Genomic DNA, 27538 nt, shown 5'->3' with positions numbered 1-27538 from the left:
AGCGCCGGATTTTACACTGTTCTCAGGTGAAGATGGGAGATCAATGATAGAACATATTGGAAAATTTACAACTCAGAGCGGAGACTTGGGAGGAAATGACTGGTATCGTTTGCAGTTATTTTCTTTATCTCTAATGGGTACTGCTTTTTTGTGGTATACGTCATTGGCTCCAGGTACCGTGCAGTCTTGGTCAGATTTGGAGAGGCTTTTTTATGACCGTTTTTATGCGCCGCCAATGGAGACTACAATATCCCACCCAGTAGCTGTAAAACAGGGGTATGACGAGCCTGTGACACAATTCTTGGAGAGATGTCGACAAGCTAAGACACGGTGCACAGTGCAAATTCCTGAACGGCAAGCAACTGCGATGGCAGTAGATAACATGCGATCAAATCTTCGAGATCGGTTAGGAGTTCAGGATTTCCAGGATTTTTCGCATTTAAGTGCACTAGCAATGAGAGCAGAAAAGCTCATCCGAGAGAGACGGTATGCTACAGTCGGAAGGTGGAAGAAAGATGGAAAAGCTGGGGTAACTTGTTGTGCGGATGACAAAATCTCAGCCGATGAGGATTGTTGTGAGGGACAAGATGTGTTAGCGGCTGAGTTGCTGAAAGGAAAAACTTATTCTTGTTCAGCATTAAAGCCTACAAGGGGTAAGGAGATCGGAGGTATGTAGTATACCTTCGATGTGTCTAAAGTCGAACAGATTTTTGATCATTTGTTGAAGGAAAAACAAATCTAACTCCGGGACGGGCAGCGAGTGCCGTCACCAGAGGAACTGAAAGGGAAAGTGTACTGCAAGTGTCATGGGAGTTATAGACATGCTACCGCCAATTATACGTACCTACGAAATACAATCCAGAAGGCCTTAGATGAGGGCAGACTGAAGTTAGCAGAAAAGAGTATGCAAGTGGATGCAAATCCGTTTCCTGCTCCGTCTATTAACACTAAGTCCACAAGAGGTCCTAAGAGACAGAACAAAGGAAATCAACCGGTTCGGCAGCCGGTTCATGAGCGAATCGGGCCTAGAATACCACAATGAGGTTCAGTCTTCGACAGGTTGTCTATAGGAAAGATGCCTAATGGAAATATTGGAAGTAAGAAACTCAGAGTCGTAGAGAGGAGCCCTAATCTGAAAACGATGATTCCAAATGCCCGGGAAATTCGGGAGCGCAATAACATGATGACTAAAGCCACAGCTCCAGCCTCAAACATCAAGCCGGATGCCACTGTGGCTGAGGTGAAAGTCGCTAGTGGAAAACGAGTTTGGACCATTACATCAGCTGATCAGATTACCATTACTCCAAAGACGATGCGGAAGCCTCCATCAACAGTAAAATCGGAGAAATGGACAATTAATGTGTCGGAGGCAAATGCCAGGAGGGCAATGGGTGACCTCACGCGCTCCCAGAAAAGAAGGGCACAAAGGAAGTGATTACAGGCTAAGCTGGAAGCTGAAGGTATTCAGCTAGATCAGAAAAGTGCGGGGGCAAAGGGTAAGAACGTTGAATCAGAGGTCCAGCAAGTGACGAATCGGAACGAGAAAGCCTCGAAATTTTGCAAACAGAACAAAAGGCCTCGGAAAAATCAAGGGTCGCAACCATGCCTGATTATTTCTACGCCAAACGCCGGACCCGTTCCAAATTGGGAACACCGATGGGGCCGAAAACTACACAACCGAAGGAGTGTGATGCTAAAGGTGGCCAATTATCGGTTGTGGGGTTGCTGCCGTCTGAGTTTAAGGCTCCAGAGAGGGAGCAAAATTATGAGGGAGTGACCGTAGATGAAGAGCCAGCTAGATAATGGAACGATGTAGTGACAATGGTCACATTTGATCGAGTTGGATCCGGGAAGAATAAACATGTGAAGCCCTTGTATATTCGAGCTTTAATGGAAGGTCCATATCAAGTGAGTAAAGTGTTGCCTAACGGTGCTTATAGATTAATGAGTATTGATGTGATAGAATATAGAAATGTTATCAATGCTAAACACCTTAAGGGATACATGTTGCCACTTGAGTTCAGATAAAGAAATGCAAGGGACATATGAAAACAGGCCCTATTTAGGCCGCTAGATACAAAGCAAAACGAAAGCAGGCTATTAAGCCGCTAATGTGCAAAATGAAAGTAGGCCATTAAGCCGCTAATGTGCAAAATGAAAGCAGACCATTAAGCCACAAACTTACAAAATGAAAGCAGGCTATTAAGCCGCTAATGTGCAAACTAAAAAAAAATGAAAATAAGTTATCTTAAGTAGCTAAATAAGTAGCATATCATAAAATCTAGATGAAATTTCGAATAGCTTGAAGAAAGGCGAATGCTTCCCAAAGTCAACGTGTGGCGGGAGAAGTATCCGTTGCAGCTGGGTCCACATTTAGCTCGGAGTTATTAGGATCAGGCCCTGTTTCCATGGGAACTGGATCTGCTAGAACTGGGATCAGATCTTCCAGAGACGGAGTTGTTCCATCGGGGCCTGGCGCTGCTTCCATGGGAACTGAATCCGTTGAAGTTGGAATCGGATCTTCCAGAGACAGAGCCGTTCCATCGAGGCCTAGTGCTGCTCCCATAGGAACTGGATCCGTTGGAGTTGAAATCAGACTTGTCAGAACTAGAGCTGTTCCATCAGGTCCTGGAGTTGCTTCCACGGGGACTAGATCTATCGGAGGTGGAATCGGATTTTCCAGAGCTGGAGTTGTTCCATCAGGAACGGGCGCCGCTTCCACTGGAGTTCAAATTTCTTGAATCGGGACTGCTCCATCAACGATTGGAACCACACTTGCAGAAATGAGGTCATCCGAGGACAAGGCCGTTCCACTGGAGCTCAAAGCTACACTTGCTAGAGCCAAGCCCTCTGGGATCAATGTTGCCTCTTCAGAGATGGGAACGGTTGAAGTCGAAGGTGAGTCGGAGACGCTATGGTCTGCTGCCACTTCTAAGGCCGATATCAAATCCCTCACAACAAGAGCAATAGATGCTTGGACGTTGGCAACAGTCTGTAGCGAAGGTTCAGATTTGGAAACCATGGGGGTGTCTGTCACAGGAACAGAAGGTCGTGCATCCTCTGCATATTCATCGTCAGGGTATGGGGATGATGAAGAGATTACCTGTGCTGAAGGTTTGCAAAAATGCCCACAAAGAGGCCCTTCAAAGTCGCCTCCATGTTGGCGGCATTGAACTCATACAGAACTTTCTTTTGCGACAAAGCGGCTATGGGGGGCATCTAGGCGCTGGGACCTCCGATATAAATTAGCCTGCATTCGGCGCTTCTCCGCCAATAGCCGTTCCAATTATGCAATTTTAGGACCTAATTGGGCGAGCCGAGCTTGGAGACGAGCCACTTCAGCTTGCTTTGTTAATTGCTCGGCGCGAGAAGCTTCAAGCTGATTTGAAGCACTGGAAGCTTCATCCTCAGTGTGCAAAAATTCATCTTGCAAAGACTTCTTCTGGTTCCTTAATGTTCCTAACTGATCCAAGTGCGTCCTCCCGAAGTCCCGGTTCTCCTCTGCCATCCTACGGCGCTGAGCGAAGGTGTTCACTTTGGAAGATAAGCCAACCCATTGCGCGCGAATGGACTTGGGAAGGTTTGCATAGGAAGGGGATTACGCTAAATTCAGTAAAGCCAATTGGATGGAACTTAAGGATTCAGGATCTCCTCGGGATGCTTCCAAGCAGATGGTGATGAATTTTCCGTCCAGAACTTCAGGGAATTGACTCGAAAGTGCCGAGGTAGACGTTGCATCCCGATGCTCAATGAAATACTCCCGGATGCGCTCTTGACTGATATTTGAATCAGAAGTAATACGACCCACACGAGGTGTGGTAAGAGTGTGATCTGGAGGCGGAAAAGGAGTCCCCGATGTCCTCGAAGGTACATGCTAGTAAAAGATGTTAGCAAATAACATTTTAATCTGAATGTGAAGAGGAATGCAACTTGGGTGATGGAAATACCTTGGATACCGAAGCTTTGGGTGGATGAACCTTTGAAAGAAGATTCACCATAGTATAAGCCGTAGTCCTCGTCACCGGGGTTGCATCAACACCTTTGTGCACCTTCTTAGTAGGCTGGAAACAATGATACATACAAATAAGAAAATCATGAAGTGTTCGTGGAAAAGTACATGGAAATGAATATGAACCTGGGTGTTGGGAGAAATAGTTGCACGACGCTTCTCTAAAGGTTTCGGGCAGCAGCTCTGGCCTTAGCATGCCGAGTTGATCTACGTACGGGGAAGGAATCCGTCACTGCGAACATAAACAAAGTTAGTTGAGTATTTAATGAGTAAAACCCAAGAAGAAGATGAAAGTTTACCTTCGATGATCTCAGGAGCCGCACTTTCAACCTCCTCAGCGGTAATATCAGTTGTTTTACTTTGGTGGTCAGAGTCGGTATCAATAAAACGGCGTAGCCATGAAGCCGGAGGCTCAGCAAAGAGGATATCCTTTAAGGAATCCCACCAGCCTACAAATGCCAAATCGGTGGAGGGCAAGGTTTCGAAGACAGGAATGGTTGAATCCTCAATGGCTCAATTCAGACCCCGAAACATGTCAAGAGCTTCGGAGGATAGGTCCTTCGTTGCAGGAGGAAAGGGCCCTCAAGAATGGAAGCGGTAAATCGGGATCATTTGTTGGAGTCCAAACTGGCGTGCATACAACTATGGGAAGTATCCCTCCACCCGGGTAAAGAACGAGACGTAGGCTTTAAACCCAACAATAAGGGCCTCGCGGTTAAAACTTGATTCCATGATGAAGTGATGGAAGACCAATCAAGGGAACCATCCTCCTTCACCGGCTGGGGCTTAGAAAACCAATCAGGTCCATGAGATCGCTCCAGTAAAGGGAAAAATTACGTGTCCTCACGGTTACTCGATGACAAGAAAAATTTAGCGATTTGGAAAGCGTTGCGGGAACATTCAAACCCGGCTAAAAACACACCGATTCGTTCTTCATTCGGAATTTGGAATGGCCACGGTATGTCAAACAACTCAGGAAACATATAAGCAACCCAGAGTTGAAGAAACCACAAAGGTCCCCTCTCAGTGGATACATGCTCCTCACGACATAGGCGGGTATGAAGATCGTTAAGGGTTCTATACAAATGTCCTAAGAAGAATTGAGCAAGCGCCAAGTTGTCACTCTCCATTATCGACGATACTAAGGGCTCGTATTCCCTAACTAAATTTCTACCAGCTGCGCCTATGAAGAAACGATTCACCCAGAGCATTAAAAAGGTCCTATGGTTATCTAGCAAATTGGTTTTTGAGTTTGGCGTACCATACTTTTCGTAAAACAGGGCACTCGAACTAGACTTTGAATAGTCTATAGCATAATCGTCCCCTGTTACGGGGAGACCCAACAACACCGCAATATCAAGTAACGTAGGTGAAATCATCCCGAAAGGAAAGCAAAATCCATTCACCGCCGGACACCAAAACCCTAGGAGTACGAAAAGGAGATCAGAGTTGGAATGAGAAACTTGTGTGCTGATGATAATCATGTCGTCAATCCCCCAAGCTTCCCATTGGGTGTCGACTGAGCCGCCGAGGTTCGCCGTCCATTCCTTGAAGGTTGTACTGTCGGGATATCGGGTTAAAACCCTACCTTGTCGAAGAGCCAACGAATAAAAGGGTTTCGCGATCAACATGGGAGATACCCCGTCGCCGGCGAGGATTTGCTGAAGTTCCTCTCTTTGGAAATCCATCTCGGCCGATGGTGTTAACATCCACAAACTCCAACCGGCATCGAGTAGCGGATCGGACGTGGGATTGCCGTTAGTGGCAAAGGCTCGTCTACACTACCAGAATGAGGAACTGTCGAAGAAGCCATACGGATTGGTACCTACGCTCACCAACCAAAACCGAACCTTCGGAGGAAAGTGAGAGAGAAAACGAGGGGAGGGAGGGTGGAAAATGGAAATGGTGATAAACCCCTAGAAAAACCCATAAATATCTTTTCTTTCAGGCGATGCGGCAATCAAAGAGAGTAGCTGTCACATCAAGGTTGGAAGGTTTTATGTGATACATCAAGATGTGGTAAATCTTATACTAGGGTCCACGGGGGTGAGTTCCATACAAAGGAAATCCCAAAAAAGAGTAAAGCTTTACACGGCTTGCATTTTATCCCTTTTTTGAGGAGGGCAATTGTCGGACCCCAAGTCCAAAATATTTTGCAGCTGCAGTTAGCGACTTCCATCAGGCTGCGGAGCTTCCATAGAGCAAGAAGATATAACTTCTACAGACCTTTGGATGACAAGCTCCATCAACCCTGAATTGGCAACCTCATAATATTAATGAAAGACCACGACACCTACATGTCCTATATGGAAGGTTCCATGGGTCAAAACGAAAGAAAGAAGAGTGAGGATTCCATGTAACTCGAGGCTGTTGGGGACATATCCCCGTAGACCGGCTAGGAGTATGGTGGAAACAAATAAGGGTAAGCTGCAGGTCTGATCCAGAGGCAATGGAAGAAGTTCAGAGCGAATGGAACCTGGTCCAGGAATGACGGAAGACGCTCAAGACGAATGGAACTCGGTCCAGAGGCATTGAAAGTGGCTAAGAGCTGGTGGAAGGAGGTTACCTGGCGGTTAAGAGAGGTGGAGGAATAATTTTAACCGCCCCTGTTAGTAGGAGAGGTGATTATTCTAGCTTAGGATTACAATTAGGAAAAAGAAACACAACACACGCACAACAAGATCAAATCGTCTATTTTCCTACTTTTCTTTCATGTTTTATTTTCATTTTTATGTAATATAATTCTAGTTACATGCTTTCTGCAATTTACTTACTCGTTTTTCATAGTTAATCGTAGTTTAGTTCAATCAATCTCGTGAAATCTTCATAACCGGACGACGGATTGTCTCTCTGGAGTACTTCCGGAACTTACACTGATGAAATCGACGAGCTATTTTGGAACTCCGAATTGCAGGATCCAACAACCCCCAAATTATTGAGGGTGTTGCGCTAAGACGACAAATAAAGTCGTAATCGGTCCAAAGATGGTTTACTGTGTATTCATAAGCTACGCTCTAAATAGTTGCGAATATTGTTTTCTCATTCATAAGTCAAGAATCTCTAACCTAAGAGAAGATATGATGATGGAATCAATAAAAATTATTTTCTTTGAAGATGTATCCCCTTATAAAAATAAGGACGACATTCCTGAATTACATTACATTACCTACATGTTCCGGATTAATTTCAAAAAATTATTTCATCTAAAATCCTGGGTGAACGAAGCCAATGTAAACAAATCTTTTTGTGTTTAGACAATAAAAATATGACAAAATATATTCTTACTTGGTGAACGGAAAGAGTATTATTTAATTGAAGCAATACATGATCATGTATGTTCTGAATTAATTTCCATTACGCTACATTACCATATTCTATCATAAATTAAAAGGTTGGACAAATTAGTTTTTAACTCCGTCTGAGTCATACGTATTCATTTATTTTTTACACGTAGATTTTAGTATATTAGTATTTTATAGATAATAGTATAATAGAAAGATAAAAAAGAGAAATTTCTTTAAAACCTATTTACGTTTTAATGATATTGTTTATAATATTATGTCAAATATAGGATTTTTATTTTATTAAAGTAAAAAAATATTTTTACTAAAAAAGAAAGCAAATATATTTGAGTTGGACAGATGAAATGACAAAATATATATTTTTATAGAATGTTATGTGATAGGATTAAATATATATATTTTTATAGAATATTATGTGATAAAAATGGTTGTGTTTGTCCAAATAACTTTATTTACTTTTTACTATTACATATTTTTTTTAAAAAATATAAAATTAAATATATATTTTTTATATTATATTAAAAATTAATTTTACATTACAAATATCACATGAATTTTTATTTATATAACATAAAATAAATATTCAAATTTAAAATTGCTCAATCAAACTCCCAAACAAACACAGGCATGTGTTGCTTTGACTCCAGGTTTTCCAAACCCCTTGTTTCGGTACTATAGATCAAGTAAATGATGTTGCACCATGCTAATGGGGAACAAAGCCTGTCACCTACTCATCGTAGCCTTTGATCAACTTATTTTTCTCTCTTGCTTTTGCTCCAATGCTTATCCTTCCCTTTCCTCCCCCATGTACCCTCCACAATATTTCACCCCGTCAGTTACTTAAACAAATCTTCCTATTCTCCAACTCCCCAACATCGCAATGGGTCGTCGACAGAATGCATAGTTGATTGGAAGAAGGGTCTCTTACCGGAAACATTATCGAATCGGGTTGTGTACCAGGTAGCAAAATTTAATATTCTTTTAGAAAAACGATATATATCAATATCACCGGACCCGATTGCACTAGCAGTTACTGAAGGATGGGTGAAAAAGAAGAAATAACAAGGAACATAAAGAATAAGGGAAAAAAAAAAGGAAACATGAGAGAAGAAATGGAAGAGATAGAGGAAAATATGGTGCAATTGCGGCAATCATACGTCAATTGTCAAATAAATTTATTTTTTTAATTTAAATTTAAATAAATTATTATATTTAGGGACATTTCTATATAAATTCTTTTGATCAAATTAATTTTCTTATAATTTTCCACTATTAATTTTCTTCCCATTAACTCTCCATTCTAAATTACTTAATATTAGTTTCAACTTTTATTATTATTAAAATGACTTAAATACTCCTATCATGTCAAAAGACTTGTATCATCTTAGAATCCAAAAAATTTTAAATAAACATAAAACAAGATTATTTCACCATTCCCACCTAGTATAATCGGACGTGTTGGGTCGTCGATTTGCATAAAATTTTTGCTAGAAATTCGTAGCTTGAGTTTTCTCTCATCAATCGGGCATTCTCTACACTTGAAATTGTAAATTATTGGTATATTTTATACTATTTATTTGTTATTTATAAGATCTTTAAGGTTAATGTGTTCTAATACATTGTTTCTATTTTTTTTATCGTAATATAGCAATTTATAAAATAATGGCGAAAACAAAATCATTGTAACTCCAATAAAAGAATGAAGAAAGTGTGTAATAGGAAGCTATTACCTTTCACACAAAAAAATACATATTTTCAGTAGAAACCATAAATATTTCCGTGAGCTTGACCCGAGATGACCTTTCTTGCGGAAATATACTATGTTTCCGCGAGGTTGTGGAAACACACTTTGTTTTAGCAAGAAACAATAAATTATAAAGACAATTATACCTACAATAGAAAACAATTGTACTTATACAAACTTAAAGTTGTATCTACATAAGAATCAAGTTGTACTTGGGTCTCGCTAGTCTTGTAGTTGTACTAGAAGAAACTTGTACTTCAATATCAAATTCGAGATTTTCGGATTTTGCAATCGTATTTGGATGCAACCGTTTGTATACTTCAATAAGGAGCACATATTTCCAAAATTACAAGAAAAATCCTTAATGTCATTTTCCATGCCAAATGTATATATATATATATGCAAATATAAATATTTATATATATATAAATGTATATGTAAGTATTGTTTATAAATGTTAGTCAAATATAAATATAAATATATATGTAAAGAAGTATTTATTCATAAAAAATATTTATCAATATTGTATATACAATTATATATTACTATATACGTAAATGTATATATATCTTGTAACTATCTTGTAAAAATAGTCACGAGATAATGTGCCTATAATATAAGTGTTACGTATTAAATTTATAATTAGGTTAAAAGGCCCAAGTTAGAAGTAGATGTGGGCCTGTAATTGGGTCTGTTAGACTTTTAAAGGGTATTTTAAGATAAATCGGGTGAACTGGACGTTTTTCTGAGGAAATAGTTGGGTCGGATGGTCCGCAGGTCGGACGGTCCGCAGGTCGGATGGTTCACAAGTCGGATAAATCGCGAGTCGGATGGTCCGTGAGTTGGACAGTCCGCGGGTCGGATGGTTCATAGGTCGGATGGTACGCAGGTCGGACGGTCCGCAGGTCGGACGGTTCACAAGTCGGATGAATCGCGAGTCGGATGGTCCGCAGGTCGGACGGTTCACGAGTTGGATGGTCCGTGAGTTGGACAGTCCGCGGGTGGTCGGACGGTTCATAAGTCGGATGATTCGCAAGTCGGAAGGTCTGTGGTCAGACAAATAGGTCGGTTGGTTTGCGGTCGGACAAACAAGTTGGAAGGTTTGCGGTCCGATAAACAAGTCAGAAGGTCTGCGGTCGGACAAACAGGTCGGTTGGTTTGCTGTTGGACAAACAGGTCGGTTGGTTTGTGGTCAGATAAGTAAGTCGGGAAGTCCGTGGTCGGATAAACAAGTCGGAAGCGCTGCGGTCGGACAGGCAAGTCGGTTAATCCGCAGGTGGATGAGCAAGTCGGTTGTAGTGGAGGTCGGATGTTGCGGAGAGTGAGTGAGAATAGTAGCTTGGTCGGTTGGGCTACACGGGTAACAAGACGGTTGAGAACACGTGTCAGTAAAAGAGGAATTAGCAGACGGTTGAGAGAAGGCATTGTAACCGTTCGGGCGACGGTTCTAGGTACTGTTTCAGAGGAATATTTAAGGATTGGGATCTGCAAGTGGCAGAGCATCTTCAATCATCTTCAAACGACGGCAAAGTCAGTGATTCAGGGATCATCTTTTAATTTTCAGTCTATAGCATTTATTTTCCAGTATTTTCTTATGTTGTACAGTGTTTAGAGATTCCTAATCTCAGGCACTAATTATATCAAATTCGAAGATAATTTCCTATTTTTCGATTTTACTTTGTATTGTTGAAAAAATCACATCAACAAATTGGCGACCACAGTGGGAGAAAGGCAAGATTGTTGATCCTACATCAACAAAGAATTTCATATGACTGAGGTCCGGCCGAATCATCAGAAAGATTAATATGGCAAGCTCGCAACCTCAAACATCATCAGCACCGGTGGGATAAAATATTCCACCACCTGTCATGCCAAATCCATGGGAGATTCCCAACCACCTACCGATTGGTTGTCTTATGTTCAACAATTGAACAATCAGCAAACTTTGGTTATGCAGAACATGTTGCGCGAGCAACAAAATCTCATGCAGAATATGTTGGATCAAGCTTTATCAAGAGTTACTCTTCAACCCACTCAGACGCCACCAGGAATATCACCATCAAGAATGCAAGCAAATTTCGCAGGGCCATCATATGTTGACAGTACATTGCCAAGCGCCACAACGTTCAACCGAACAAATATGGGAAAGACTCCTCTAACTTTCCCTAATAATATTCCTTTGGGACCAAGCGTTGACAATCTGCAGCCAAACGTTGTCAGGGAAGAGAGGCAAGGAGCACATATTCAGGATCCTATCTTTATCCCTGATCAACAAAACCCCCGTGTGAATCCTGAAGAGATTGTGCAAGTGTTGAGGGTGCATTTTGGTTTGAATCCTCAGATGGCCAATCGCCCTGCTTATCAAAGACCTTTCCCCGAAAGGATCATTAACGACTATCCACTTCCAAGGAATTATCGACCACCTGATTCCATGCTTTTTCAGGGGAAGATGGATCTTCCACCATAGAGCATGTGGGTCGCTTTACAGCACAGTTGGGGGGAGTTGGAAATAATCCTTTTTATAAACTGCAATTATTTGGGTTATCTCTTACAAGACAGCTTTTTCATGGTTTGTAAATCTACCACCTGGGCAAATACAAAATTGGGAAGGTTTGGAAATGGCATTCCATGCTAGAATTTTCAATCATTTACCAACTGTTTCTCTAACCGATTTATTGGAATTGAAGCAATATCCAGAAAAGTCAGCCTCATAATTTATTGAAAGGGTGCGATTGATGAAAGGACGTTGTCCTACTATAATCAATGAAAAAGAAATGATCAATTTAGTGGTTAGAAATATGCATGGCCGCCTAAGAGAGGCACTCACTGCTCATGATGTAGAAGATTTGGCAAGTCTCGCTGCCAAGGCTGGACGTTTAGAGTCCCTTTTCAGAGAGAAGGATCAGAATTTCAAGCGTAATAAAGTTCAACATATGGCGAGTATGGAAACAGAAGCATACGACTTTGATTTTGATCAGACAGAAGAAATGGCGGCTGAAATCATTTCAGGAAAGCCTTATGTGTGCTCTAAATTAAAGCCAGTGTCAGGAACCGAAGGAAGAGAGCAACCCATATTTGACATTTCAAAGGCAGATGAAATTTTTGATATTTTGCTAACTGATGGCCAGATTCGAATTTCAAAAGGGCAAAGGTTGGCTACTAAGGAAGAAATCAAAGGAAGACCATATTGTAAGTGGCATAACTCTTTCACACACAATACAAGTCAATGCACTCATTTTCGAAATGAGATCCAAAAGGCCATTAAGGCAGGTCGGCTCAAATATATCACTTTGGGCGTAGAGTAACAATCTTTTCCAAAAGTAACCACAGCAATGGTTAATATACAAGTAAGTCCCAAATCGGGAAAAGGAAACCCATCAAACAGTAGCCGACCAGAAGAGAAACTCAAGGTCTATGATAAACCAGTGGCCGAGAAATGGGATAATCAAGATGGTTTATTTAATATGGAGTTAAAGGAGCAAGTTTTGGTTCGAGACCACCCGACTAGAAGGACTGGCTTGGTCGGGAGCAAATGGGCTCGAAATAAAAAACCTTTACCAATTGATGTGGATCCTCGTTTTCCAGGCATGATTCATACTCAAATTTGTAATGCCAAGCGCAGGTATGCTACGAGGTACAGGGATAAAGTCTCTTCATCAAAGCAGCCGAATGATATGCAACATGTTGTTGATTCTCCGGAAGGAGGTCGGTCCATACGGGTCACCTCATCAAAGCAGCCGAACGACATCCGAGGCCCTGATAATCTAAAAGGAGGTCGGTCCATAAGGGTTGTCTCATTTGAGTAGCCGAATGATGTACCAGTGGCTACCATTTATCCAGAAAGAGGTCGGTCCATACGGGTCGCCTCGTCAAAGCACCCGAACGACATCCGAGGCGCTGCTAGTTATCTTGAGGGAGGTCGATCCATAATGGTCTCCTCCTCAAGGCAGCCTAAGTGCGTGCAGGGCAATTTTGATTGGAATGAAGGAGGTCGGTCCATACAAAAGAGGGGTAAAGAAGTATCAGATGAAAGAATTGAGGGTTTCAGATGTCAGTACTGTGAACGGATTAACATTAATCCGTCTCTTGAGGAATTTTGTTTGGAGTCCTTAACAGCTCAACCTGAAACTGATATCAGAGACGAAATTCTGGAAGCAGATTCAAGATCTATCAAGTCTCGACTAGGGCCACGAGTTCCCTGCCGAATGACAGGAATTAATTGGATTGAAGAAGAACCCCTGTGGGCAAGTCTGGTGGATGATTTTATAGAAGAGCCAGAATGGGCAAAGATTTCAGATCCTGATTTTCAATCAGAGGTTCCCCCGATAGTCTTCCCTCCCATTCCAGAAGGCACGGCATCTCATTTAAATCCTCTGTATGTTAACGCTCATATTTGCGGGAAACCAATCACGAAGGTTTTTATAGACAATGGAGCCGTCTTCAATGTGATGCCATTAAAGACTCTTAAGAAGTTAGGGAAGGGAATTCATGATTTGTCTCCAGTAGATTTAGAGATGACCAGCTTTACAGGGCAACCGACCAGACCAGAAGGTATGATGGTCGCTACAATTGAAGTCGGTCCTAAAAAGATTTCTTCTGTTTTCTTTGTGGTGGATGCGGATACTACATATTCAATCCTGCTTGGACGAGACTGGATCAATGCATCTAAATGTGTACCATCGACACTGCATCAACAATTAATGTTCTGGGAAGGCAATCAAGTCTTCAAAATGGAAGCAAATGACAACCCTTTCGGAGCATCAGAACAAGTTGAAGAAACAGTTTTTTATTCCAATCATGTACCCCCAATGTCTCAATTGTTTATGCGTAATGAATACGCAAAGAAGGGTTTTCAATTCATCATCCAGAATTCAATGTTCTTTTAAAAGAACAATGTTACTGTATGGCTCATGAGGAAGCCAAACCTACTTTATAATATATTTTATATGGAAGGTGCAAATTTACAAGATTGTAGTGTACTTATTAATCAATTTTATTTAGATCAGCTTTTGAAAAAAGTAGAAAAAATCAAAAAGATTCATGATGTTCATTTCTAAGAAGATGGATAATTTCGTTGGCCTGATTTATTTAGAGAAGACAGAACCAGCTTTTTCGGCACAAGATCCTTTATTGGAATTTAACTTAGGAACCGACCTGGTTCTAAAAATAATTAGGATGAGTGGTTATTTGTCTGAAGAGCAACAATATTGATGCTCGAGGTTATAAAAAACAATATTGATTGTTTAGCTTGGGATTATTCAGAAATGCCTAGTCTAGAGCGAAGTCTCATAGAGTATCGATTACCTATTAAAAAGGATTTTAAGCCCTACAAGCAACCTCCAAGGCGTATGAGTCCTGATTTAATGCCTCAGATCAAAGAGGAAATTCATAAATTTCTTAAAGTAGGTTTCATCCGGCCTTGCCGTTATGCAGATTGGTTGACGAATATTGTACCAGTGGTTAAAAAGAATGGTAAGATCAGGATATGCATTGATTTCAAGGATCTTAATATGGCCACTCCTAAAGATGAATATATGATGCCTATGGCTAACATGCTAATTGACTCAGCGGCAGGACACAAAATTCTCAGTTTGATGGATGGTTATGCAGGATATAACCAATTCCTTTTGGCAGAAGAAGACATTCATAAGACAGCATTCAGATGTCCGGGAGCTTTAGATATTTACGAGTGGACGGTCATGCCTTTTGGTTTGAAGAATGCAGGAGCAACTTATCAGAGGGCTATGAATTTAATCTTTCATGATCTTATTGGTAAATCTATGGAAGTATATATAGATGACGTTATCGTCAAATCTTCTAGTTTTAAGGAACATTTGAGAGATCTTAAAGAGGCTTTCAAGCGGATGAAGAGGTACAAGTTGAAGATGAATCCAACTAAATGTGCTTTCGGTATATCAGCCAGAAGTTTCTTGGGATTCTTGGTACATGAGAGGGGAATAGAGATCGATGCTAATAAAGCCAAAGCAATTCTTGCCAGCCGACCACCCAAGACGGTTAAGGAAATACAAAGTCTTTTGGGAAAGGTAAATTATCTCAGATGGTTCATTTCCAATGCTGCTGGCAAGGTCAGACCAATCACTAAATTATTGAAGGCTGGAGGAAATGCTTTTGAGTGGGGACCAGATCAACAGACAACTTAGAAACTATAAAGCAAACATTGGCTCAACCACCTGTGTTGATGCCTCCCAAAGAAGGTCGGCCCCTCAAACTTTATTTGGCAAATACGTATGAAGTGGTCAGTTGCCTATTGGCACAAGATGGAGATGATGGAAAGGAAAGGGCAATTTATTACTTGAGTAAGACTCTTACAGGACCAGAATTAAATTATACCATGACAAAAAAAATGTGATATTCATTGGTGTTTGCATGCACCAAACTTGAGTATTACATGTTGCCCAGGAGAATTGAGGTTATTTCAATGGTTGATCTCGTCAAATTAATTTTGCAAAGACCTACTCTGCAGGGCAGACTTATGAAGTGGGCCATTAAATTGGCTCCTTTTGATTTATGTCATTCTCCTTTGAGGGCGGTGAAAGGCCAAACAATAGCAGATTTTTCGGCAGACTTTGCAGGTTATGAGCAGGAACCAATCGGATACGTGTCTTATGTAAGTACCCAAAATTGGTTAATGTTTTTTGATGGTTCTACTTCAGGAAACAGATCGGGTGCGGGTGTTTTTTTGGAAGGACCAGATGGTCAAAGGACCAGATTACAGTTGCAATTAGAAGCCATGACCCATAATTCGGCAGAGTATGAAGCTTTAATCTTGGGGTTGGAAGCCTTGATTGCCAAGAATGTTCAGTCCGTGATCATAAGAGGGGATTCTCAATTGGTAATCAACCAGGTAAAAAAACAATATATTTGCAATTATCCCCATCTACGCAGATACAGGGATATTGTAAGTCAGTTGCTATCAATAATCTTCGAAGTGATAATTGAGTTCAACCCTAGGAAGGAAAATCAATTTGCAGACGAGTTAGCTCAAAAAGCTTGTAAGGGAATCCCAGAAGATATATGTGTGGAGGTCAGCTCTGAATTAGAAGCTTGAACCGACTGGAGAACAGAAATTATCATATATCTACAAGATCCATGAGCGAATGTACCGATTGGAATACGGCTGAAAGCTTTGCGATTTCAGTTGATAGAAGGAGTTTTATACAAAAGGACATTCAAAGGATTACTTCTGAAATGCTTGGGGTCCAAATAGGCTTTGGAGGTGATGATGGAAGTACACAGTAGAATTTGTGGAGCTCATCGGGCAGGTTTGAATATGAGATGGGCTATTCCTCGTTTGGGTTTCTTTTGGCCAAAGACTTTTGAAGATTATATACAATTCACTAGAGGTTGCCAAGAGTATCAGAAACATGGACAGTTGAATCACTTGCCAGTCACTGAATTGCAGGCTATGGTAAAACCATGGCCCTTTAAATCTTGGGCTATGGATATCATTGGTAAAATTCATCCTTCATCATCTAAAAATCATTGTTTCATTTTGGTTGCGACAGATTATTTTACCAAATGGGTCGAGGCGGTTGCTTTGAAAAATGTGGATCAGAAAGAGGTGATAGATTTTTTGCTGAATCAGATCATATATAGGTATGGTATTCCTCATTCAATAACAACCGACCAAGGTTTGGTCTTTACTGGGGAGAAATTTCTAAGCTTTTTGGCAGAGTTTGGTATTCATCTGAACCATTCTTCGCCTTATTATCCCCAGGCTAATGGGCAGACAGAGGCAGCTAATAAGATTATTATTGGGATTATAAAGAAAATGATTGAAGGGAACCCAAGAAAATGGCATTTGTTGTTCTCTCGAGCCTTATGGGCGCATAGGAATAACATAAACTCTGCCACAGGGTTTTCACCGTATCAGCTCACCTTTGGACAAGATGTTGTGTTGCCAGCTGAAATTCAAGTGTCGTCTGAACGTACAAGCCTTACTACTGATGAGTTTACTGAGGAATATCAGCAAATGATGTTGCAACAATTGGAATGTTTGGATGTCAATCGGCTCCAGGCAATTGATCAGATTGTGAAACAGAGTGAAATCAGAGCTAAGACTTATGGAAAGAAGGTTTTTTATACAACATTCCAAGAAAGAGACCTGGTTTGGAAAACTATCCTTCCTACATATAAGAAGATTGACCAATTAGGGAAGTGGTCTCCGAATTGGGAAGGACCATTTATAGTTCAAAAGGAGATCGGAAATGGTGCTTTTATTATTATAAATGAAGAAGGTAAAAGGGTACATAATTGTATTAATGCTAAATATCTGAAGATGTATTTTCTTGCCTTTTCACATAACAGAAACGCATGAAACAATAATTTTATTCAGAACCCGATTATCAAGGGTTAGGACCCAAAAAGGGGTTCATTCATTATCAGATGTTGAGTCATGCAGAGAATTCATTTCTTCTGAGTCAGAATCTTCATTCCAGTGATTAGAGATTAATTCTGGTTCTTCATCAACAAGGTCTTATAAGTTGGGTCGGTACTTTTCCCATTGATCTTGCATCTTTTCTAGATCATAGTCGGTGCGAGCTTTCATGTCTGTCACCGCTTGACGCTCACGATCAACAAGGGTGCGTAATCTCGAAAAGACTACGCGTTGATTAAAGAATGTATGATCCCAGCCAAGGTCTGGGAGTATGGCTGTCACGTGGTGTTCAATCAAATCCATATGATGATCAATGTCAGGAAGGCGATTTTGTATATACCGAAGAGTCTCATATCCTTCTAGCACGTTTTCCATCAGGCGAATAACACAATGAATGGTTTATCTTCCGTGTTGGGAAAATCAAATTTTGAAATCCAATTGTTTAAGTATGCATAACAAGTCCTTAGCATGGCCTCCAACTGGATGATTACCCACGAAGAAGGGTTGAATAACGCCTTGCCAATTGTTTACAGGAACATGAGGACGATTGTGTGGCATTTTAATAAATATTTCAGGCGTGCTCAAGTTTCAATTTATGGTTAAGCATTTGTTCATTGATTTACGAGGGACTGCAAATGTATATAAAGGATATAAGTTTCATTTGTTGCCTGGAGGGTCGGAGTTTTGGAAAGTGATCCTTAACAATAGGAGAAAAATTTATTTACTAAATCAAGGTTTCCAAAATTTTACAGAAGAGACTCTAAAGCGGGTCTTATCTGGGACTATCTATCTTCTGTCCTGAATGTCGCCTAGTGTTAGCAGCCGACTGATACCGTCTTATGAGTTGAGATCGGGCATGAATCTTTAGTGCTTGGTCCAAGTCGGCTTCATTCTTTTTGTACCGCTCAATGAGGCGTTGCTCGTCGTTTATGTGGTCTTCCAGGACAGATTTTTCTTGATGAAGTGCTCTCAATTCTACCTCTTTCTGTTGAATTGATTCTTCTATTTGTGTTTTGGCGTTAGAGAGGCCTTCCAGTCTTCCAGTCGCTTGTTGAATTGATTATTTGGTTTTAGTCAAGGAAGCCTCCAGATTTATTTGATCCAAATTGGGCAGGGTCGTTTCAGCTGTCAGAAGTTGAGTGAACAAGACGTCATTTCAGAGTTCGGATAGTCACTCCATCAGCCGGTGAAAAATAGGGGCGGCAGCTGATTCTGAAGAAATTTGAAATAGAAGGCCACCAATGGCTTGAAGAAGACCGTCTAGCAAGACTGATCCCAGGTCGGAGAAAGGTTGATCAATAGCCTGTGCAATTATAGTTCGGAGGTCTGTCGGAATTGGAACAGCTGACAAAGGGGTGAGATCAAGACATCCCTGGGAGAAAGGACTTTTTATTTCAGATTAACTGAAGCACAAATATCGAGATTTAGTTTGTGAAAGCTTTACTTACTTCTGGATGGATTGTGGTCGCAGAAGGTGCCAAGATTGTTATGGGTCTGGAAAGAGGGGCGACTGGTATTGCAATGGCCGATTCATCGGCTGCTTCAAATGGACGTTGTGGTATTGATCGGGGTCCCTGCATTATGGAAACAGGTGAATATTGGCTCTTAGTTTGGAGAAAGGAATTTAGAGTTTTACCAAGTTGACAGAGGTCTCTGATTCAGAGGAAGGGACTTTTTGTAATTCTTGTATAAGACCCTTCGGTTGAACAACTGCGGGTTCTTCTTCCCGTCTAGCTGCTTCTATAGGAGGGTCTACTGCCCTCGGGTCGGCTGCCCTCAGGTCGGCTGCTCTTTGGTCGGATGCGTCTAGGACAGTTGCAGCGGGTCTGTCGGGAGCAATTCGGACGACCGCACCAGAGATATCTCTGTTAGGTGGGACAGGCGACTCGAGAGCGACTGCAGCAGAGGCGGCCGCACCAGAAGCGTTTGCAGCAGAGGCGGATACAAGCGTGGCCATTGGCTCCGCGTTCGGAAGAGACGGGTCTGATGCAACATAAGGCAATCTACCCATCTGTGAGGCAGTCGCCTCACTGTCAGATGAAGCCCTTGTTGTTGCCAGTTCGGCTGGTGAAGGCGCTTGTATTGAGGTCCGTCGTTTGGTCGGGGGTTCAGGTTCATGAAGTTGGTCGGCTGGTGACTCTGGTGATTTGTTTGGGTTTGAAGCAGCCTGGACGGTCGCCCTGGCTGGGGTCGGACTTGAATATAAGAATGGTGATTAATAAGACGTTAAGGGAGAAATCAGATTAAGTTAGAATTATGGGAATATACCTGGGCGAGGTCGGGTCTTTACAGGCGCCTGACCTGATGAGCGGTCTTTTGAAGTCTGTTGATTTTCTTCAGGAACTGGGATAGTTTGAATTTGAGAAGCTCTTCTTTTCCTTTGTGGGGCGCCCGATCTGGTGCCTGGGGTGACTATTTTCCTTCAGGTGTTGGTCAATGGGGCCACCCCTAATACCAACGCAGGCTGGGGTAGGAGAATGCCCAGCAGGCAATCTTTGTCAGGAGCAATTAAGGCCAGGTAACCGACCACCATTCGCAGAAGGACTCAACAGAGTCTGGATAAGATCGGAAGGGAATATAGGAGTTGGAAGTTATGTAATTGGTTAATTGGGATTCGTAAGGAGAAATCAATTCAGGGATAACTCTAAATTGGCGTTGATGTGGACAGGCGATGGGGCCACGTAAACCTTGTTGGTATCCAAATTGGCGTGCCAAAAACTGAGGCTGATAACTGAAGGTATAAAATGCCTTGTGGCCTTTTTTTTCAATTTTCTTACTGACAAACAAAGACCTGGGTTTAAGAGCAGCGTCCAAGGCGAAGGAGTAAGTAGGATGAGGAAGCGGGTCCGGTTCAGACAAAGGTGAAGATTCAGGGAATGGCCAAAATAGGTCAGACGCGTAACCGACATACTTTCTGTACATGTAAAATAGGGAATTACTACGGTTATCGGCTAGAATGGCAGTTATGATGGGGTCGGATGCTTGAAGGTTATTGCGACCCAAACAAAGTCGGTTAAGGGCTATTCCTAAAGATTTGTCAGGAGTTGGAGCAACAGGGGATGACCGAGTTGGAAAGCTTTTGGGAAATAGAGACGGAACCACAATTCCAGGAACAAAAAGGGCCCGATGCAGCAGTATCTAATTTTTTCCATCATTATCTATAAGGCGGGTGCTAACCCTGGATAGCCCTTCGAACAGATTGGCAAGAAAGAGGGTACCGAGAGAAAAGAAACGACCTGAGGCTATATGTATGGCCAAGTCAAGATGAGAAGGAATGACACATTTTGAAGGGGAAATTATGACATACCTACAAAGCCAAAAGAGTAGGAAGGCGACATGCTCACGGTCGGTCACAGGAGTCCCAGCTGCTCCATGTTGGTCGGTTAAAAATTTTATCCAGCCCCATACCTTTACGCCAGACAGAGACCAACCCAAGTGGTCTGCATTGGGCTCTTGTCCTTCTAGGGCTCCTATTATAGGGTCCTCACCCACAATTGGGAGATGGGCAATCATGGCCACATCCATAAGCGTTGGGCCGATGGGAGCTATGGGAAGGAGGAAGAACCCATCTCCGAGTACCAGAACGCCGACATTGCTAAAAGAACTTTCTCATGTAAATGACATGGGAGAGTAGATAGCAATATTGCCTGATCGATTTGTTGCGTTTCCATTGATCTCGAAAACATTATGCTACCCTTTTGTACCAGGTGCGGTAGGGGTCTTTGGGATCTGTCAGGTGCGTTTTGATACTGTCATAGAGACGGATAGTGTGGTAATTAGGATTATTGACAGCAAAGGGGTTGCCTGCTTCCAAGATTTCTCTCATCCGGTTGGAATCTTCCGGAGTGGTGCAGTATGAGCGAATGGTAGGAGTGAGCATTTTCGTAGCAGCAAATGCTATTTCTGGAACTGATCCGTCGAAAAGAAGTGCAGGTATGTATTGATTGGCTATGATTTGGAGTTGCAGAGATTGAGAGGTAGCAAAAGCTAACAGCGAAGGTGAAGAGTTTTTGGGCAAATATGGTGTTGCAGTAACTGGTTGCAGTTGTAGAGGTGGTTTTGCAGGAAGGGGTATTGTTATATAGATTGCGAACTTCCAAACGGCGATTGAGGAATGGTGTTTGAAAGTCCGATGGCGGCGGGCAAGTTGTTACGTATGAAATTTATAATTAGGTTAAAAGGCCCAAGTTAGAAGTAGATGTGAGCCTGTAATTGGGTCTGTTAGACTTTTAAAGGGTATTTTAAGATAAATCGGGTGAACTGGACATTTTTCTGAGGAAATAGGTGGGTAGGATGGTCCGCAAGTCGGACGGTTCACAAGTCGGATGAATCGCGAGTCGGATGGTCCGTGAGTTGGACAGTCCGTGGGTCGGACGATTCATAGGTCAGATGGTCCGCAGGTCGGACGGTTCACAAGTCGGATGAATCGCGAGTCGGATGGTCCGCAAGTCGGATGGTCCGCAGGTCGGATGGTTCACGAGTCGGATGGTCCGTGAATTGGATAGTCCGTGGGTCGGACGGTTCATAAGTCGGATGATTCGCAAGTCAGAAGGTCTGCGGTCGGACAAATAGGTCGGTTGGTTTGCGGTTGGACAAACAAGTCGGAAGGTCTGCGGTCGGATAAACAAGTCGGAAGGTCTGCGGTCGGACAAACAGGTCAGGTCGTTTACGGTTGGACAAACAGGTCGGTTGGTTTGTGGTTAGATATGTAAGTCGGGAGGTCCATGGTCGGATAAACAAGTCGGAAGCGCTGCGGTCGGACAGGCAGGTCGGTTAATCCGCAGGTGGATGAGCAAGTCGGTTGTAGTGGAGGTCGGATGTTGCGGAGAGTGAGTGAGAATAGTAGCTTGGTCGGTTGGGCTACACAGGTAACAAAACGGTTGAGAACACGTGTCAATAAAAGAGGAATTAGCAGACGGTTGAGAGAAGGCATTGTAACCGTTCGGGCGACAGTTCTAGGTACTGTTTCAGAGGAATATATAAGGATTGGGATCTGCAACTGGCAGAGCATCTTCAATCATCTTCAAACGACGGCAAAGTCAGTGATTCAGGGATCATCTTTTAATTTTCAGTCTATAGCATTTATCTTCCAATATTTTCTTATGTACCGTACAGTATTTAGAGATTCTTAATCTTAGGCACTAATTATATCAAATTCGAAGATAATTTCCTATTTTTGGATTTTACTTTTTATTGTTGAAAAAATCACATCAACAATAAGACTATTGTACCAACATAAGTTTAAATTTATACCTACACAAGAATCATGTTGCACTTGGCCGTCGCTAGGTTTGTATATGTACTAGAAGAAACTTGTACCTCGATATTAAAGTCGAGATTTTTGGGTTTTGCCATTGTATTCGGATGCAACCGTACGTATACTTCAATAAGAAACACATATCTCCAAAGTTATAAGAAAAATCTTCAACAATACAGCATCATTTTTATATGCCAAATATAAATATAAATGTAAATATTATAATTGTATATCTAAATGTATATCTAAGTGTTGTTTATAAATACATTAGTCAAATATAAATATAAATATATATGAATATCTATTCGTAAAAAATATTTATAAATATTAGATATACAATTATATATATTATTGTAGACGTAAATGTATATATATGTTGTAACCGTCTCGAAAAAATGGTACGCGGCATAGTGTGCCTACAATATAAGACAATTATACCTACAAGTTCAAAATTGTACATACAAAGGAATCATGTTACACTAGACCCTTGTTAGGCTTGTACTTGTACTAGAAAAAATTTGTATTTCGAGATCAAAACGATATTTTTGGGGTTTTCCACCGTATTCGGATGCAATCGTACGTATATAATGTCATTTTTCATGTGAAGTGTAAATCTATGTGAATGTAAAAAGTGTAATTGTATATAAACATTGTTTATAAATATTAGTCAATTATAAATGTAAATCAGGGCGGCTATTAACAGGAGCACAGTGAGCGATCGCTCAGGGCCCAATTTTAAAAAATGGCCTATATTTTAAAATATTAATATATTATTATTAGATATATTAAATTTCAAATTGAATTTAAAATTTAAAATTATATTTTTTCTTCTCCATAATTATCTAATTTAATTTTAATTCTAAAATTATTTTTTAAACCTTAATCCCAAAGCCAATCGTCGCATTCATAATCCCATTTTTTCTTCTCACTTTTTTCCCTCCAACTAGCCAGCGTTCACAATCTCCTCATTTTTCTTCTTTTCTCCCTTGGTTCAGCGACACAAACAGATTGACAGACAATCCTCATTTCTCTTCTTTTTTTCTCCCTCGATTCAGCGACATAGACCGACCGACAATCTCCCCCTCTCCTTCTTCTTTTCTTCCTCGATTCAACGATATAGATAGACAGACAATCCCCCTCCATCTTTTTCTTATGTTCTCCTTCGGTTCAGCGACATAGACCGACATACAGGCGACACCGTGCCTTTTTTTTTGTATGAATTAATTTAATAATTTTAATTCTCTCATCTATTAATTCTAATACAATATTTTTATTATTTTTTCAATTCAATTATTTTTGGATAAATTGTTTGATTACGTTATGGATTGCAGGATTGTTTTCCCAAGCAATTGTTGTTTATAGGATATTGTTAACCATCCCAGTGTTGCAACAGAAGTTTTTCAAAATTAAAGTTGCTTAAGGCTTAGTTCTATGTCCCAAGAAAGACTAAACAGTCTACCTTTAGTAGCAATTGAAAATGAAATTTAAGACAAAATAAATTATGAAAATTTGATTAACGGATTTGCTTCAAAGAATGCACGAAAGACGAGAAAATATTGTAAGTGCTTTAATTTTATATTTTATAATTTATTTTTATTATGTTATTTTCTAAATTCCTTTTTTTTTTTTTTTTTGCAGTCTGAAACCTCTTTTGATGAACATGTCAAGTCTGCTACATAATTTTTTGGGAAGCTTGTTTAAATTTGGTTTGTTCCTACTTCTTTTTAGTTTAGTTATATTATATTATATAAATTTTTGTGCAAAGATTCTGTAACCAATCATACATTTAGGCTTTGTCATTATTATTGAATTATTGTCTTTATAATAGTTAAATTATTATTATTTTTTATGATATACTTTGTGTTTACAAGCTTTTATTAATATATAATTAAAATAATTTTTACTTTTATGGAATTAATTATTATATTTATCGATGATATTATTTTGAAAATTCATTTACTTACATGTTTATAGGGTCTACATATTGTTTTTGTTGAGGGCCCTCAAAAAAGTCCGAGACGGCCTGATGTAAATGTATATGTAAATAAATATCTGTCAATAATAATTTATCTATAAATATTGGATATATAATTTTATATATATATATATATATATTGTAACCGCCTTGAAAAATGGTACGCATTGTGCCTACAATAAAAGACAATATCTATCCCGAAAGGGATGACCTCGTGGTGTGGGGGTGAACTCGTGACCGTGAGGTCATGACTTCAAACCCCCGACGCCTCTAGGTCTTGTCTGCCACATAAGGTTTGTGACTTGCCTTGTCGGACCTAGTTTGCAGGCTATTAGGTTTAGTCGGAATTTTACTCAGAACACATTCGTCGAGTAGTAGCGCAGGTTTCCATGTTATAAAAAGAAAATAATAAAATAAAAAACAATACCTACCCAAGCTCAAATTTGTACTTACATAGTATCATGTTGCACTTGACCCTTCGTAGGCACAACCTGTAATAAAAGAAATTTGTACTTCAATATTTTGGACTTTTCCACCGTGTTTGGGTACAATCGTATGTATACTTTAACTAGGAGCGCACATTCAACAAATTACAAAAAAAAAGAACTTCGACAATACAATGTCCTTTTTTCATGTCAAGTGTAAATGATATGTAAATATAAAAGTTGTAATTGTATATATAAATATATATATACGTGTTGTTTATAAATATTAGTAAGTATAAATATAAATAAATTTTTATTTATAAAAGTTGTTTATAAATATTGTATATATAATTATATATATATATTAATGTATACGTAAATATATGTATATATACAGACGATAAATTCAAAAAAAAATCTCCCAAAATATAACGTCATTTTTCATGTACGTACACTTTTACAATTTCAAAATTCACTTCCATCATCAATTTTCATATGAAACAACAAGGACAAACTATTTTAAATATGTAGTATTGATCGAACACTACAAAAACATAAAAAATTTCAAAGAAAAACAATAAGATGAGTTTATTTATCTTTGATGATTTAAGTATTTATATCAACGGGCAATTGGAGTTAAATTCCCAATTCCACAAATTTATTTAAAATCAGTCCCCGTTATTAATTTCTTACACTGCACTCCCTTCTTTTCCATTTCACTTCTTTCTCACTTCCTCATCTCAATTTCCTCTTCGTCTTCCTAAATCTCCTGTTATTTTTCGCGCAAAATTGACACAAAAAAGAAATTGGCAACTAGTTACTGAAGATCGCAAAATCAACACTACTTTCCGGTTGGTGAGTGTACAACGCTCTCAAAGTCTTATTTCTCTCTCCATATCTCCCGCCATCACTCCGGTTGTCCTCCGTCAATCAAAGATCGACGAAGGGTTTATAGGTTCAATGATTCTCTCCCTGAAGCCTCTGCAATTCATGGCACTGTGAATATGTTCTCATTCCCCTTGTCTTGGTTAAAATAGATGATTAAATCAACTCAAGGGTTCATCGATTGGAAAGATTTTTTTCTTTTGAGTCCCGTCGGAGAGTTAGAACCGAACCAGGAAGAATCGAAATTTGATATCGGTTGGGCAATATCAAAGCACAAGCATGAGAGTTGAATTGATTTCTCAATATAATTTTAGGTTTTGTTTGTTTGGTTTCTTTGATTCAAGATTACTTGTTTTTAGCATTAACGAATTGAGTGATGTTTGCTTGATTTAATTTTCATGATTTCTACACTCTTAATTCCAATGATGCAGTGTTTTTAATTATGTTTTAATCTTAATATTTTGGTTTAATTTCAACTTCGGTTCGGTGTCATTATTGGGTTTATTCAAATTTTGCTTCCGTTAATAATTTGTATATTTGTTTACGAGGTTTAATCCGAGGAATCCATCAATCCGGGTATAAATTCACAATACCCCTAATTTTTAGTTGTTTCTATTTATTGCACACCAAATCCTGAGTTTGCTGGAATTTTTCATATAATTGATTTTTTTAGTCGCGCTTCATCGTTCTTGTTGATTGCAATGTTGAGTTTGGTGATGAATCGCGTGTAAAGTGGTTACAAAGAGGTGCGGTTTTATTTTCTGATTCTGTGTGGTGCGTATTTTAGCTAATGATTTGTTTGTTTGTGTTTCGCTTTTGTAAATGTAATCAGACTTTGATTTGATATTTTTGAGGTGAAAATGATTTGGGATGATGTTATGTTTTTTATGTTGATAAAATTCAAATTGAGTTGGATTTGTTCTTAAGTTTAGTTGTTGTTACAAAATCAGATTTGGTTGGACAGAATGCTTTCTTTTCCTTTGGAACATTTTGATGAATTGTTGTTGGCTATAGACAAGATGAATCTGCAAGTTATCTCTATTATACTTTATTTTTTATTTACTTAATTATTTAGTTTTGTAATATTTGGGATATATTGAGTTGAGATATTTGAAATTCTGTTTAAAATATATGGAGTTGAGATACTTGAAGGCTAATGAACATTGACTCTATTTATGTATGTATATAGGTTTAATTAGTGAAGTTTCATCCAGATCCTTTATTGATGTTTGTTTGGTTTTCATTTGGTTTGATATCCATATCAATTTTTGAAGAAATTCTACAATAACCGGTGACACGGCCCGGCCTCGTATAATTATAACCAACATAATTTTCTTACCCATAAAGTTCAATAGAACAAATGGATTAAGAATATGTATAAAAGAAAATAGAAGGAAGAAGAAAGATAGTGCAGAGAATGTGAATTAGTATGGATGATAACCAACCACGATAATAAGTCTCGGACCTGAAATCAATCCATAGGTAAAACACAAACAATAGGCTAAATCCCACTGCAAAGGATTGGAAGCCACGAACCGATGGA

At 39.9% G+C, this 27538-nt stretch overlaps 1 protein-coding gene across 1 annotated transcript; it reads left to right on the top strand.

Moving 5' to 3' along the window:
• The first annotated feature begins 1821 nt into the window (after nt 1-1821).
• On the top strand, nt 1822-2741 carry LOC127257610 (uncharacterized). Its single transcript, XM_051284050.1, has 2 exons — nt 1822-1908; nt 2313-2741. The coding sequence occupies exons 1-2, from the start codon at nt 1822-1824 to the stop codon at nt 2739-2741; spliced, it is 516 nt and encodes a 171-aa protein (XP_051140007.1).
• The last annotated feature ends 24797 nt before the right edge of the window (nt 2742-27538 follow it).

The sequence above is a fragment of the Andrographis paniculata genome, unplaced genomic scaffold, assembly GCF_009805555.1.
Source record: "Andrographis paniculata isolate CXL003 unplaced genomic scaffold, ASM980555v1 Contig58END, whole genome shotgun sequence".
NCBI lineage: Eukaryota > Viridiplantae > Streptophyta > Magnoliopsida > Lamiales > Acanthaceae > Andrographis > Andrographis paniculata.
Note: the sequence above shows the minus strand (reverse complement) of the source record. Positions and strands in the feature narration are given on the sequence as shown.